Source organism: Labrus bergylta, chromosome 15, assembly GCF_963930695.1.
Source record: "Labrus bergylta chromosome 15, fLabBer1.1, whole genome shotgun sequence".
Lineage (NCBI taxonomy): Eukaryota > Metazoa > Chordata > Actinopteri > Labriformes > Labridae > Labrus > Labrus bergylta.
Window position 1 is genome coordinate 23,286,270 of NC_089209.1, and position 16,981 is coordinate 23,303,250.

Consider the following 16,981-nt stretch of genomic DNA (forward strand, 5'->3'; position numbering starts at 1 on the left):
TAATGTAGCTATTCTTCCTTGGGTCCACAACAACCTATTGAGTGTGACTGTGTCATGACATCTTACAACTTTAACATCAACATAGAATATAGATGGATGGTGTAATATGCTGACTTTTGGAAATGAGTGAACTTTATATTTTAAAATGAAATAACTTTTTATCTAATTCCTTTAACAACCTATGGTCTTTTCAGGTAAAGAATATTGTTTATTGTTATTTTCTAGTGTAAATAAAACCCACTTGACCAGCTGCACCCTTTTTTGTTACCCTGACTGAGGTAGGCCCAGACCATGCATTACTCATAAGTATTGTGAAGTGAAATGTATTATCAAACATCAGAGTGGTTTTCTATACTGGCACATGCAACTGAGTAATCCTATGATTGATTTACTGCCTTTAATCTGCAGGTGTGTGACTGATGGTGATTAAACTCATATGATTACTGGGGTTACCTGTGACTGTTAACAAGAGAGAGCTGTTTGGAGTAAACTGATTTGAGTGCATAATGTGCTTTTAATGGTACCATGGAGGCTGATGATATATGTTTTTAATTCTGAGCAAAACTTGACAATAAATTCTGGTAATAGAAAACATCATTTCAACTTAGAAATGGTAAATAGATTTGAGCTTGTATAGTGCTTTTCTACTCTTCTTACTACTCAAAGTGCTTTTACACTGTAGGTCACACCTACACATCCACACACTGATGACAGAGCCTGCTAAGTAAGGTGAACATCAGAAGTAACTAACCCCATTCATACACATCCATACACTGCTGATGAAGCAGCAGGAGCAGCCTGGGGTTAAGTGTCTCACCCAAGGACACATTGGACATGTTGTTGCAGGAGCTGGGGATTGAACCCTTGACCTTCTGATGAAGAGACGACTGACTCTACCAACTGAGCCACAGCCGTCCTAGTCCCCCCTCTCTCCAGAATTATGTCTGCATCCAAGAGAAAGGTGTGTAAAGACAACATTTAGAGCATTGTGGGACAGTAAAGCTCTCCACGGAAAAACACACTAATAAAACATTTTACTGCAGCAGATGAAGCAGCTCCTTCAGACAGGTGGAGGTAGTTAACAGCTTTTATTGACCGTCAATTGTAAAGGTGGAGAGTCAAAGCACATCCTCCACTCAATCTTAATACAAACATCTGGTTTCAGTTCGTACTTAAATGTGCCGCTTTGCTTCCTTTTCTTTTGCTTTTTTGTATCATTCCATTTTATGACTTCAGACAATCTGAACTTCCAAACTCAGGGGAGCTGACCATCGAAGAGCGGCTGGATGTAAGAGTTTAAAACACAACACACATCATTAGAGATACTTTGACCCTGCTTTTAGCCTCTCAGGCAGCACAATGATATCTGTAAAGGCTGTTAATGTACAAAACTGCAGATCAGTTTCCACAGACAGACCCTCACACACACACACACACACACACACACACACACACACACACACACACACACACACACACACACACACACACACACACACACACACACACACACACACACACACACACACACACACACACACACACACACACACACACACACACACACACACACACACACACACACACACACACACAGTGTTGATTTGGGCCACCAGACACAACATTAATCATCTGCAGAATTAAACCAACGCTTTGCATAAAAATCAGAGGCCCCTCACAGATCTGCAGAGCTCACTTTGTATTTCAAAGCGTGCCAAAGTGCTCTTTGAGCCGACTCATTCTCACATTTAATTCAATTGGTCAGAGAAGAAGAGTGTAATTACTGCGGATAAAAGAGACGCGGTCACACTGAAACATGCTGCTGACCACCCACCAAAGACAAATTCAATCAGAGGCTCAGCCAGAGGTGATCAGATGCCGAGGCTCTAATCAAAGAAATCTTAATAGACGGGATAATCTGATCAGTCACACTCAAATATGAAATATTCACAGCCAGGCGCCGCAGAGATTCATAGAACAGGAAGAGCTGCACACACTGAGAGCTGTGACTCAGCTGCTGGGTGATAGATTACAAATTATATAACACAAAGGTAAATTATCTTTAAGAGAAAATGTTAAGTCAAATCTGATTTCACACAACTGGAGTTGACTCAAGAGCTGGATAGGTCTCACCTCGTGATGTATGTATCCTGAAAAACATCGATTTTGGAAAACCTTATCCTACTCAAGAATGATCGTCTGTTCTTTGTTGTTGAAATAATTGTTTACATAGTTTTAAAGATCCTAGGACTTAAATTCAGGTCCTCAGAGATCCTGAAAGTCAATACAAATATTATTTTTATAATCCCTGAGCTATTGATGAATGCGAATACAACATTCTTTCGCTTAAAAACTTCATATCGCCCTCTCTGTTGTCTCCAAAATTCTGGTCTAATCTTGACTGAGTCCACTCTTATTTGCAAGACGACTATTTAAATATGTCTGCTTCAATGTTACAATCTCTCCTTCAAAATAGACCCACACAGCAGACATTTCTGGCTCAGTGGTAGAGTTGGTTGTCTCTCCACCGGAAGGTTGAGGGTTTGATCCCCAGCTCCTGCAGTCACGTCAGATGTGTCCAAGCTCCCGCTGCTACATCAGTGGCGTATGAGTGTGTATGAATGGGATTAGTAACTTCTGATGATGACACTTTAAATAGCAGCTTCTGTCATTAGTATGTGAATGTGTAGGTGTGAAAGTGCTTTGAGAAGTCAGAAGACTACAAAAGTCCATTCACCATTTCAATCTTCTGATGGAGCTGTTTCTTCCCTGGTGTGATGGAGGTGTTAACACTCTCCTCAGCTGTGAAACTAGCTCACCTGACAGGAGCCCACTGTTACCTGAAAGCTGTGTGATCACAATAAGAAACCTGTAGCGTTGTTTTTTTGTAGATTCTCTAAATTGGAGCTTTTAAATCTGAAAAAGGCTCTATAAAGACTTTTATAAAACACAGTGAGTTATACTTGTGAAGTGTAAATGATTACATTTGCCATAATTAGCCCCCTGTGTTACTCATTTAACTGTAAATACTGTTTATAATGTATTCTTCTTAGTTTAACATTGAGACTCATATTTAGTGTGTAGCGTGAGCGCCCTCTGCTGGAGCCCCTGCAGAGGGGGTAGCCCCACGTGCTTTCCCCAGTCTGCTTTACCCTTTATTTAAAACATGTTGAAAAAAACAAACATTGTTCTTATAAAAGTGATTTCTTATTTATATGTTTTGTTTATGAAACGGCTCTGAAATGAATGCGAACATATTCTTTGATATTTATTTGTTGGATCTCTCCACATCATGCATTTCTTAATCATAGCTCCCTCATTCATCTTGGAGGTGTAGATCCCTGACCAACAGTCAACTTAATTATTTGTGTTTTTTGTATTAATTTTAAACTTTTTACGACATGAGGGGCAGTGAGAGACCTAAACACTTTAGGTACATGAAGTTTTAACAACATACTACAAAGTGGCCCATCTACACTTTCCTGTCCCGTATTTGGTGGTTTGTATAAATCTTTGCTACAATATATTGATAAACGATTGTTTTTGTCGTAAAAGTGATTTTTATTCACGTTGTATGTTGAAGAGAACCACTGAGTTTAACATCAAAACTACATTGTGAGGAAGTTCCATCATTGTGGAGTAATTTCAGCTCAGCTAGTTGTTAAGCTTTAGTAGCTAAATCCTGAAGGTGGCTCATTAACACATAGATGGGTTAATTCTGTATTTATGTCATATCTGTTTCTGGAGCTCATTACTACAAAAAGGGTTTTGAGGATCCTAAAATGCTTTTTTTTAATATTGGAAATATATGCAAATTAATTTAAATGTACTATAAAAGTTGGCCCGTCTGCACTATCCTGTCCCTGCACTGTAAAAAAGTTGTCAATTCTATAGTCATTTACAGCAGCTGGGAGCTACTGAAGAGGTCCTAACAATAGTACTGCTGTTTGTTAACAGCTGCATCACTGTATTTCCAATAACAGTACTATCAGTTTTTACTGGGAATTTACTAACAATATGGTTCTGTAAAGAAACCATACCCAATAAATAATTACTTTAACATATGTCCTGTCTGAAGATGCTTTATTCATTTGATCATCAAAATGATTGATCGTGTAAAGATAAATTACCCCAGGTTCCTGAGGGCAACTTAGAAATGTGTGAGACCACATCTCTTCACAACAATGCAATCCGCTCCGTGCACAATATGGCATCTATCAACTTCTGGGATACAAGTTTTGCGGATGAGTACTTCCCACTTTCTCACGGTTGATAAAGATATAGCAAAAAAAAGAGGAGTACATTAGGGATTAAAGAAAGACGATTAGCCTTCCAGTTGGTAAGGAAGTCGGCATTGCATTGTTGTGTGCCACCCTGTAGCAACTTGTCCTGCTACAACATAGATTAGTTTCCACTCGTTCCCAGTAGAGGCTGCACAAACAAAGCATGTCATGTTATTGTTTTCATAATGTAACTTTACAAAGTGGTCAAAGACACTTTAACTTTCCCTCCATTCCAAAATGGTTTGGCCTGTTACATAAATTAAGCCCCGCCCTCCACCTGTTACTGTCAAACGGACAAAAATCAGGTGCACAAAAGAGAGAGTGAAAAGAGTGGTGCAAGGTGTAATGTGTGTGCGCTATGGCCGGTCAGTCATCAACATGGAATACATTTAAAGAGCAGAGTAGTTTTTTTATCTTGTTCATGCAGAAAAGGATGACCACCAGCATAAAAAAGAATAACAATAGTGTTGTCTGTGTCACTGTCTGAGGGTTTCAGGGATGCCGTCAGACAAAGTCCACGATCTCTCTGATGAGAGTTGCCACATGGTCGTTGAGGCTGGAGATCTTCCTGTGGATCCTCCTGCCAGTAGCCCGGCTGACCATGTACTTTGCCTGGCATTCTTAGCCATCAGGGTGCAGCCATAACTTTCCATTTTTGAACACTCTGACGCTGAAGCCTTGATGCTGGATACAGCCTTGCGGTCATCAATCCGTCGATGTTTCACTCTTCTAACTCTCACCTGTCTGTTGTCACGGTTTAAATTTTCAACCCTCGATTTTATCTTCTTCAACAAGGAGCCATAACCACAGCCAATCCACTCTCCTTCCCGTGTTAGATCAGCAAAGCTTTGGGGGTACTTGTCAGTGATTCCTTTAGCGATTTGTGAACACTGGCCTCTGGAAGGGTTCAAGCATAATTCACGGATTGAATCCACAATGATTCTCACCATGGCCAAATGGTCCTGCTTCCTGGGTCGCTTGCCTTGTGCGACACATTGTCGCAAATGTGGACTCATTTTCTCCCATGGGACATGATACGACGACACCCAGTCATTGCTCTGAATAGGGGCGATGGGTGATATGTTAGAACATGAGGAGCCTGGCTTAGAGTTGTTTAGCTTGCCAGGTGTAACATTTTTACTGCCTGCGAGAAGAAATCAGACATTTTGATTTAATCATTGCATGTATTTGAGCAGTTTTCAACCAAAAGCTGAAAATCTAAAATATACTTCATAGTTTCCAAAAAAAGATGCACTTCACCGACCACAAGAAGAGCTGAATACTTGGTTACATGCTGAACATTTAAAAAAGTATGTGCCAGGGTGAGTCCTAGTTCAAACAACCTATTTACAAATTAGAGCTGGCAGCATTAACCCATTCATTGAGATTAATTAAGGTCTGGATTGGATTTGGATGGATTTCACATGCAAAATTTTAATCACATGCAGTTTTGTCCCTTTGGGCACACCGTGGCTACGTCTCGACACCATCTCCTTGTAGGTGTGTAAAAACAGAGGTAGGGCAGTTTTGTGTGTGTATATATTTGTAAATTCCATTATTTCACAACAACAATTTGTAATGTTTGTATTGTCCTCAGCTTACTTTCTGTTTGAATTCAACCATGCTTTTATTTTGAAATAAAGTAATGGCCTTCCGGTAGATCGAAGGTTATTGAAGGTCAATGAAGATTAACATCTCCACAGATAATGGAAATCGTTACGGATCACAAACTGGCGTCAAATAGATCAAAGGAACGGTAACAAAGGGAAATGTTTGATGTCATGAGGTGGATGTCACTTTGGACTCGTCAGCTGAGCTGTGAAAAGAGACATTCAAAGATGCAGCAGTGTCGCTCTCACTGTGACTACAGGGAGACACAGAGGACGAATATCTACGGTGCGCCTAAAGGGACAAAATAGAATGAGATTAATCCAGATGAAAAATAGTAAGGGCATTAATATAAGTTAATAAATATTAACTGGTTAATTCTGACGGCTCAAATGGATACACTAGTGAAGTTTTTTTAATTTGTAGGGACGGATTGAATGCACAATTTAACCGGTAACATTAATAATGAATTAACTGTCAGGTACAACACTCTGTGGTCATTGGCATTTTACATTTAACAACAGAGTGTTTCTAGTCTTAAACAAATGCTCTGTTTAGTGTCAAATATGACAAGTGCAGGTTTTAGCTCCGTTCAATTGGGACACCACTAACACTTCTTACCTCTGTTCCCGAGGACGTTGACGAGTCTTTGGCCACCAAGAAGTGGGACGATATCTTTTAACTCTTTAAAGGTAACAAGCTGTATACCACATTCTGTCTTCACACCGATGCCGGCCAGATGTGCGATTAGATCCTGATAATCCCGCTCGTTGAGTCTGGGGACGGCCTTCATGATGACGTCCTGCACTGACTCCATGTCTTTAAACAGATAGAATGATGCAAAGGAACAAGTTCAACATCAAATATTTTGCACAAAGATATTAGGAAGTGGTCAGCAAAACGACATGAAAAACAAACTACCTGTTTTTGACATTAAAAACAAATATTAAAATGTTTCTGAAATAAAATAAAATAAATAAAAATCATTTTCTGAATAACAAAATAAACAGCTGTGTGTTTTGTTATTCAGATTTTTGAGTCTGGGTCAGAGAGGAGGAGAAGCGGAGCAGGGGAACAGACGTTGAGATGAGAAAGAGGTGAACTGACAAAGAAGACGTGTTGCAACATAAACTATATCGATATTAACGATACTGTCTTACCCTATAACTTGTATGAAAATATATCAATATATCGCCCGAAAAAAAAACTTCACTAGTGTATCCATTTGAGCCGTCAGAATTAACCAGTTAATATTTATTAACTTATATTAATGCCCTTACTATTTTTCATCTGGATTAATCTCATTCTATTTTGTCCCTTTAGGCGCACCGTAGATATTCGTCCTCTGTGTCTCCCTGTAGTCACAGTGAGAGCGACACTGCTGCATCTTTGAATGTCTCTTTTCACAGCTCAGCTGACGAGTCCAAAGTGACATCCACCTCATGACATCAAACATTTCCCTTTGTTACCGTTCCTTTGATCTATTTGACGCCAGTTTGTGATCTGTAACGATTTCCTTTATCTGTGGAGATGTTAATCTTCACTAAACTTCAAAAAAAATATATCAATATATCGCCCAACCCTACGCCTTACCTCAGGAGACCCCCCCGCCCCCCCCCCTCCCGTCTGACAGTGATAGTCTCCCGCTGTTAGGTGCATATGTGAACATCCAGGTCATGAGTGTATCCGGAGCAGTCCTCCTGAAATGATCTAGATATTTTCAGGGGTGTGTACTGTTGCTGTCCGTTGAAAACCATGTATCTCCAAAAGAAATCTAATTTTTCAGGAAAATGAGAAAACACTTATTTTTCAGAAACAAACTGATAAAATAAACCTAAAACACTAATCAGACATATTTAACATGTATTTAATATTTAAAAATCGATCTTTACAAAGTCATCAGTTAACCGTTTAATATCTTTCATGAATATATGTGCATTGTTGTGAGGGAAAGAGTTCAGACATACGGGTGGACGTTTGCTAGCAGACAGTGGGGAAGTTTGGTGATACATAGATATATCTTAAGAGCCAGCTATCAGCTAACATCACAATATGGCCTTCCACACGGCCTGCCAGCTAATTGCTTCAGTAACTTCAGTGCATGTTAAAACCATGCAGTAGTGAGCATCGTGTATTCATTCTAGCTTTTCATACTTGGGATATCTTAGAATGGCTATAAATGACAGATTATTAGAAGGAAAAATGGCAGTGTAATGGGAATTCTCCCACCTTGTCCTCCTCATGATCATGACATCATGACATTGTTTCTCATGTGACTGACACTGTGTTCATATTTACTGTACATCGTGATGAATACTATGTGATTTGCCAACAAATGTAACTATTACATTTGTTGGTCCTCCAGAGTAAGGTCTGATGCTTTTGTACTCTAACTTCTGTAATGTTCAGTGTTAAACTTGTTAGCTTGTTTCCGTATTGTTACTGCTTTTAGGCAGCTGAAGGAAAAGATCAGATGGATGTTATACTCGACTAAAAGTTCCTAAGCCTTGTGTTGTGTGATTTCTTGGTGTAAAAGTTAAATGGTTATATTTATCAATAGAGTCTGGTTATTGAGGAGAGCAATATAATGGTTTCTGTCAAGATAAAACTAAGACTCATTAAAAGGTCTATCGCTGTAGGGATCCTCTCTGTAATTTCATGCCCCCGTTCAATTTGTAGGACTCAGGTTAAAAAATATTGGAATTTCTCCTTTCACTCCACCTGGGGGGATCTAAAAACATCTCTGCAAATATATGTAAAATATTGTTGACAACAGTCTGAAATGATTTTAACCACAGGCCCATTACTGAAAGTTACTTAAAAATAAGTACTGCTCCAGTATGACACACGCAAGCACGTGATGAACATCTGCCTGAACTTTAAGCTGCTGGATTTAAGTCTGTATCATTACATGGAGGACAGACTGGAAAAGACTCTCCCGATAACAGAGGTGAAAGATGTGCTATATCAGCTGTCCATAGCCCTTTCTCATCTGAGCTCCATTGGCATTGTGCATGCAGACCTAAAATCGGACAACGTCATGGTTGTGGACCGCCACCAGAAGCCGCTCAGAGTGAAGCTGATAGAATTTCTGAAGAAGGTCAGCAGCCCTCCTGTCCAGATGTCCGCATCAATATGCCGGATATTGAAGAGGCCATCTGCAGGGTCCAGAGAGGAAACACATCCCACGCTGCAGAATCAGAGAACGTCGGCTGGTTCAGTGGAATCATTGAAAGGATTAGAAAGACCTTCCAATCCTACTTCCTCATGACCCCACACAGGGGGCTTCAGAGAGGAACCGTAACCCTGGCTGCAGACTCTGAAGATGTTCAGATCCAGCCTGGGAGCAAAACTGAAAATGTCAGCTGGCTCAGCGTAGTTTTCAGAGGGATTACAGACACTTACCAATCCTACTTCCACAACACAGTCAAGATGCCACCAATGTGTTTGGCTGTTTGATCTTAAGTCGGGCCTGGAAGGTGGTGTAGTGATTGACCTCACGTAAAGAGGTTTCTGGTTCAGAGTGGGTTTTCTCCGGGTGCTCTGGTTAGCCCACCATCCAAATACATGTCCATTAGGTTAATTGGTGACTCTAAATTGTCCATATTGTTCATTGGAGTGAGAGCAACGGACAGGATTGACTTGCAACCATTTCAAGTCAATAAATTAATATTAATTACAATAACAATAATATTAAATAAATAAACAATTGAAAGTAAATCATGCCATGTCTTTGCTGAATCATTGTAAGTCTTAATTGTTTAAGAAATAGAAACTTTTTCTTATCATCAATCATAAAGAATGCTGTAAAAAAAATACCCCAATACAGGATTAGTACAGTGATTTTTTTATTTGACTATATTTGAAAGAAAACATTAAATAAATTCTAATATTAATTCAATGAGACTAATGTGTTTTATGTCTGCCCCTAGGCAAGGCCAGTTTAGTAATATAGCACATTTCATTAAAAAGGAAATACAAAGTCCCTCATACAAGACATCAAAAGTATATCATCATGATGAAGGGAAAAGGGAGTACACTTCGTGGACACTTCAAAACTTATTTTATAATAATAATAATAATAATATGAATAATATGTGAGGACATGCTGTTTAATATAACAGTATTCCTGAAGCCCTTTACATTGTTGTAAAAGTTATAGTTACGTAGAAAGTCTTGTTCAAAGTAGGAAAATATTCACATTTTGGGACAGCTTCCATTCCAACCTGCAGCAGCTGTTGAAGGGAGATGCCACCACAGTAATGGCAGCTTGTCAAGACGGTCCTCTGTTCAGTGACGCTATAGGTGGCATGAATCACCCCTCATACGCTCTTTTCTGTCTTCTCAGGACTTTCCCCTCTTCTTCCTAACCATCTCAAAAAAGTCCACTGCGTTATGCCTAGGGTTGACAGGAACATACGCTGGCACACTGAGTCTTCTACCGTCCAGCACAAGGTGACAAAAACTGGATGCTGACCTCCTGGATATATCGGCTTCTGTCCGGCGATCTCCTCCCTCTTGAGCTCTTCTACTTCTCTGCAGTGCATCTTTTTAGACCTTTGGCAGGCCGCAGACTGGCATGGCTTTTTCCCTTCAACACTTGCTGTTGATTCTTCCTCCCACGAGACGACTGGCCCCTCATTCTTCTCTTCTTCTCTATGTTCACCCTCCACTTCTCTGGATTTCCCCTCTTCTTTTTTCCCTGACATGCCTCATCAGCTGAGTCCTCAACTCCTTCTTCTTCTAATTAGAAAAAAAAGAGAGAAATGTCATTTTCTGTAAATGGAGGTTGTGTGGCTAACCCCTCACACGCAAACGTGTCGGGCAGTCAGTCACCATGACATGATTGAGAATCAACAGGAGATTGTTATTATTCATAATAATAATAATAATAACCTTCATTTCCAGATTCATGTGGGACCAAATCAGCATCCAGAGAATCACCCTGGTTACATTCTCGTTCACCTTTAAAAGAAAGAGGAACACATTTAGAACATTGATTGCTATGTTGACATAATCCAATGTTGCTAAGAGTTAGCATGGCTAACTTCATGTCTAACTTAATCCTTATTTTAAACAAACCTTCCTCCTCACTGCTGTCTACCACTACAACTGTCTCAAGCTGCCTGTCATATCTCACACTGACCAATCAAACAGCTCCTCTAATGAATAAGACATGTCTATCCTCAAAGAGAGAAAACAGAGTGCAATCAATATTATTTTCAGGTACTCGATCGGAGATATTAGACGTTTATGAACACATCTCGGACAGTAATCAAATGCATTAAAAAAATACCATCATGATCTCCGAAAGCTGTGAGGGTCTGACATGAGCTACATCAGGACGAATACCAGTAGGCAAACTATGTAGGGTCATCTTGTGCATGTTAACTTTGTTAACTGTAGCTAACTGTAGCTCAGCTATGGAGAGCTACACATTAACTATCAACACTAAGTTGTAAACAATTTGCAGTAAGTAATCCATACAAATGATGACGTGAATAAATGTTAACTAGTACAGACGTAAATGTAGTTGGTGATACTTTACCTCAACGGCGATATTTTACAGAAAGAAAGTGGTGCGAATCGTCTCAGTGCAGTCCCAAACAAAGGGCCGTGGAGATACGTGGTTTGATAGACACTTCTGACATGCAATGGACATACGTGTTATATGGAACACCAAATAAAACATATTTTCATCGGTCATGTGGATGTCAAATTCAAACACCGGAGAGAGGGTAACGAGCGCATCCCATCAAAAGTCTAAATCATCAGAAGTGGAGATACGTGGTTTTCATCGGACAGCGACTATATGTGAAAACGGACGTGTCATGGCCTCAAAAATAAAATCTCAGCGAAAAAATCAGGGGAGCAGAGGCTTAAGTTTAGGTCAAATTGATCTATCGCCCAGCCCTATATCGAGGTTTAAATCCTGGTAAGGTGACAGTCCCAGCAGCAAGACTTTACTTAAGACTGGAGAAAAACTGAACCATAGCATCAAGGTCTGTTACTGAGGCAGTCCTGTGAAAATAATAACATTGATTTCATCAAACTGGGACATGTCGAGAGCGCAAAGTGTCAACTCACTTTCTAGTCGGTGAACTTTATCCCTCAGAGACTGACACTCGGCGTTCAGAGACCGAATCCGTTCATGCAGAGACGCGACGTCGCCGTTCGTCTCCTCTGTTCTCACTTCAGCATTTAAAGGTTCCACCTGTCCACACCAGGGGGCGACGTCCACATGGTTCTCTGTCTTCACTTCATCTTGCATAGATTCAAACTGAACATGTAGGGAGTCCAATTCAGTGGATGTGTCTTCGGTTTTAACTTCAGCCCATAGAGACGGATTGTGTCCATGTGAGGAGGCGATGTCCATGTGCTCCTCCTCCGTCTTGATTCCACCTTTTAAAGGTTCAGTCTGATCATGTAAAGAGGTGATGTCAGGGTGTGTCTCTACTCCTGTGACTTCAGTATTTAAAGATTGAAGCTGGTGGTGAAAAGAGGTGATCCCATCGTGTGGCTCCTCTTTAATCACATCAGCATTCAGCGATTCGACTCGTTCAATTAAGGGGGTGATGTCAGCGGGGGCCCTCTCCATCTGGATCTCGATGACTTGGAATTGAACATTGTGTGCCTCTATCACTGATGCGGAAACTCGCTGCAGGCTCAGGTCAGGCATGGCAGCCACCTCTCTATTTGTGCAGGCGAGCAGATTTTTCTTGGCGACCGACTTCCTCTGTAGGTAACCCTTCAGGTGCTTGACAGCCTGGACTCGACCAGCGGTGGTGGTGTACTGGAACAAACTCGGCACAAAGTCGGGGTGCCGGGGATCATAACTCCTTTTCCCTGAGACAAACAAACAGGTTTACAAGAAATGTCATATTCATTTATGTTCATCTGTGATTTCAACCACTGGAGGGTGTTCCTCTGAGTAGAGTTTTTGATTTAAAAAACTTAGATTTTAATTTAAAATAATAACAGGAAACACAGCGTGCCTCTCTCTCCTCCACACTCAAATGAGTACACAGAGCTCCATGATAGATTAGACAGGCTGACTGGACAGTCCAGTTTTACACAGGTTGATTACTTATTCTGAACTTCAGGCTCACTTTACTATCTCAATCTCAAACACGCAACAAACCAAGTGGAACGGATACAAATTTTAACCCTAACCCCCCTGGGTTACCTGACAACAAGCAGGAAGCTTATAAGAGGAGTGTGGAGTTTGGGATTTGTTAGAGTGTAAACATAGAGCTTTTATTTTGTAGAGCACCCGTCATCACACACTGTGGAGTTAAATTAACAATGAGCCAACGCTGCTGGGTATCTTAATGATTATAAGTCAACACGGTGTAAACTAAAGGTATAGTTTCACACAGAAACCAAACATACCTGACACAAAATGGCAACCGCAGATCCAGGTATCTTCGCCTGGGTTCCAGTTGTTTCTCCGGATCGCAGAGAGCCATTTCCTCCTCGCTTCCGGGTCTCTCGGTATCCTCTGAAAAGAAAGATCCGAGTCTTTGGTGAAAGTGTTTTTACAGCTAAGCACACAGCAGCTTTTCACCATTTTGAAGTTGAAACGCTGCCACTTAGTTTGAACGTTTTCTGTCACCCTGCACGAACTGTAAGCGCTACTGTTTTGCCGCCTTCCACTGTGACGTCACAAGCATATCCTCTGTACCGACTTTACCGATTTCAAAATAAAAGATGTTTAAATGTACTACGGGTAGTATGGATACACAACTGGTCCATATTTAACCTGCAAATTAGAAGATTGATTTCATATTTTCACGTGTGGATTGTAGTCAGGAGTTTTAGGTCCAGACATGAGCAAAATTGAGATTGAAGTTCATTTATTTAACTAAATGAGTGAAATATAGTGCAAAATGCTGCAAAAAACATGATAATACAAAATGTAATAATGTAACAGATGGGTTTATAACTAACATGAGGTAGATCGTTTTTGCAGTATTTACATTAAGAGTGTGCTTAGACTGATATTAGATGAGGATAACAACACAGTATATGATTGTGTTATTGACCATAAAAAGTGTTTACATTTTGATGAAAATGAAAACCTCTTTTCCAAGGCCCTGCAGCAATACAATAAAAGACAGAACAAGAAGAAGATAAATCACAGTTAAAATACAGTAATTCATTCATAAACACACTGACTTTTGCAAACCCATGCTCATGGTTAAAAAGCACACAGCTGTCCTTGTCTCTGTCTGCAGTATGAATTTAAAAAATAAATTACTTCTTTGTTGTTAAAGTGATTATGTCCTGAATTGAAGCAGTAAAAAGGTCGATGAAAATGTGAAAACTTTTTGTCTCTTTCTCTGTGAACTATCCTTGCATTTAAGGATCGTATTAAATAACATGTCACTGTTTATAGCACAGGGATTTTGTCTCCTTGAAATAAAATTTGGTGCATAAATCTGTTGTCTGCCGACTTCTCCAGGCTCCAATGCTCCACTTGTTAGCAGTTATAAGAAGCTGTAATATGAGGTGGAAATGGGGTCATTTCATCACCATCTCACTCACACTTTCATGACTACACTCTGAGTGTTTTATTTCCCCAGTTTTCTGAAAGCCAATCACAGATTTTCCGCCCAGAAGATATTCAGGGAGTCTGTCACCTTTGGGAGCTTGTCACACTTTTGCCCTGAAACTGTTTTTGATAAGTGACTGCGAGGCCTGTTGAGACATTTTAAATCAAACCGAGATAAACAAATTAAACTGGCCCTGCTCCAGGACAAGATGAATATCTGAAGAGGTCTGGAGCTGCGGTGATCCTCTGAGACGATGAAAGTCAGGAAACAAGGACACAAACCTTTTTGTTAATCTGCTGTTTTTCTTTGTCTCATACTGTTTATTATTCCATCTTTAAAACCATGTTGGCTCACTAATGCAGACATGTTGTGTGTAAACCTGCAGCACAATGATGAAGCTGTTTATTGTTACCCTTCTACTCCAGCGCTGCACTTTTCTTTTCTTTTTTTAACTTTATCTAATCAGGTTGGTCCCATTGAGATTAGGAAACCTCTTTTCCAAATGAGACCTGCCCAAGAAAGTCAGCAGCAAATACACAAAGTTACAGACGGAGACACAAAGAGTGACGAAGTACAGTTTACAAAATACCAACATAGGCATTAAAAGAGAACCATCTAGTCAAATGTAGGAGTCAGTAGTTCAAGCAGTCGACAACCTCTAGAATCTGCTTCCATGTCGTTCATTTTAGATTTAAAAACATTTAAGGACACCAGCTCCTTGAGTTTCAAGTCATTCTGCAACAGATTCCAGGCTGAGGGTGTAGAATACCCAAAAGTCCTTTTCCCAATTTCTGTCTGAGCGTTTGGGACAGAGAGCATAAAGAGATTCTGAGAACACAAAGAATACTGTCAGGTACTTCTCTGCATGATACAAACACATAGATCATGAGGAAACAGACCAAGAATTGCCTTAAAGATGTACGTGTGAGCCTATGAGTCGCCAGAGCAGGCCATCCTACCCGAGAATACAGAGTACAGAGAGTCAGAGCTTTACAGCGTGTAATGAACCTCAAGGATGTATGGTAAGTTGTACCCACCATATGGAGACACTGAGCAGAGGCGTGCACGTACAAAAGATAAAAAAGGTTAAAAAAAAAGCTGCAGCGACAAGACGCTGTTTTACATTAAAAGAAAAACAACATGTTTCTAAAATAATGACCCAGTTTTAGCCTCAGTTTTTTCACCAGGCACAGCACATTTGGTTTGAAATTAAGTAATTGACAGGCCCTTCTTGTTTACGGGGTATTTGTGGTTCAATACTGCCCCAATGTGGCCAAAAAAGTTACGAAATGACACCAATGATTTATGCATTTATGTCCTGTGCAGAGAGCAAGTGTAGGATGACACATAGACATGAAACACAACACTATAACACAGAACTATCATAAAGAGGTAATTTTTAACTGGAGAAATTGCATTGTTTTAATAAACGTTCAGGTAGGCTTATTTTATGTGTGAATGATTATTGTTAATTTGGAATTAGATCACCAAAAACATCGAACATATCTTAACAAAAACAAAGCTGTGGTTTATGTATTGAATTTGATTGAAATACTTTGTTTCCAACGTGTAAAATAAAGAGAAACGACCCAGAACAATCTGACAGAACTAAACAAATATTCATCAACTTCAACACTTAACACTGAATAAACTCAGTTTACACTATCAACATGTGCTGCATTTGTTTATCAGTCAAGGCAAAAGCTGCAGTATAAATTATAACACAGGTGTCAAGCGCAGGTATCTTGTACTCAGGGGAGTGCAGAGCGATGGCTTGGGCCCCCCTTAAAATCTAATTGGCCACCCCAGATACCACCCCAAAATCCTTAATGGCTCTTTGCCTTGCCAGAGGTGTGACTTCTGTTTAAATCAACTATTCAGGCTGTGTTGTAACAGGCAGCTCATAGTTTTCAGTGTGTAGATGTTTGTTTGCAATTTTAAAAATACTTTAAATTGTGACATTTGAAATACATATTTTTTTGAGTCCTTGAAAAATACAGTTGAGGAGTTTTATGTTACCATTATCCTGTGTAACTTAAAAGTGGATGTGATTAGTGCAGGCAGAAAGGTTAAATAAATGCTCTTTATTCATGTTTGTGCCCACAAACCTCAGGCTACTGCTGCACAAGTCAGTGCACCAGTTGGGCAACCCCAGTCCAAAACTTGTGGACACGACCCTGCTTGTATTTATTCTGAGTGTGAATGTGAGACTGTGGTGTTGTCAAAATGTCAAAAATGATTCCAGATGAGACACAGCATGTGTGTAACACAATAATACAAAAAAACTGCTTTTCTCAGTGGAGTCTGGTGTCTATGTAAAGGGTGATGTAACAGCTGTTTGTGGTTAAAAAAAATAATCTTCCTCTTTAACAAAAAGGTCGCCCTCTGTAGGGACACTTAGAGCAGCTATCTGAACATGTCAGGGACAAAAACTACAACTTTTAGAGGACATGCAGTGATCAGGGACATTTTCTCAGAAGGATTGCAGCCGTTCAAATCCTGTCTTTTCAGTCTGAATTTAAAAAAAAAAAAATT

At 39.9% G+C, this 16,981-nt stretch overlaps 1 protein-coding gene across 3 annotated transcripts; it reads right to left on the reverse strand.

Annotated features, from left to right (window-relative positions):
• Positions 1–696: 696 nt before the first annotated feature.
• On the reverse strand, positions 697–13,552 carry LOC109982360 (peroxynitrite isomerase THAP4-like). 3 transcript variants are annotated; one of them, XM_020631538.3, is made up of 4 exons: positions 13,284–13,552; positions 11,979–12,737; positions 6,513–6,710; positions 697–5,427 (listed from the first exon to the last, which is right to left on the reverse strand). In XM_020631538.3, the coding sequence occupies exons 1-4, from the start codon at positions 13,459–13,461 to the stop codon at positions 4,760–4,762; spliced, it is 1,803 nt and encodes a 600-aa protein (XP_020487194.1). In that variant the 5' UTR covers positions 13,462–13,552; the 3' UTR covers positions 697–4,759. The 3 variants fall into 3 exon arrangements, with proteins under 3 accessions (XP_020487194.1, XP_020487195.1, XP_029132755.2); XM_020631539.3 differs by having other exon boundaries at positions 5,205–5,341; XM_029276922.2 differs by lacking the exons at positions 697–5,427; positions 6,513–6,710 and adding exons at positions 9,967–10,634; positions 10,788–10,856.
• Positions 13,553–16,981: the final 3,429 nt, after the last annotated feature.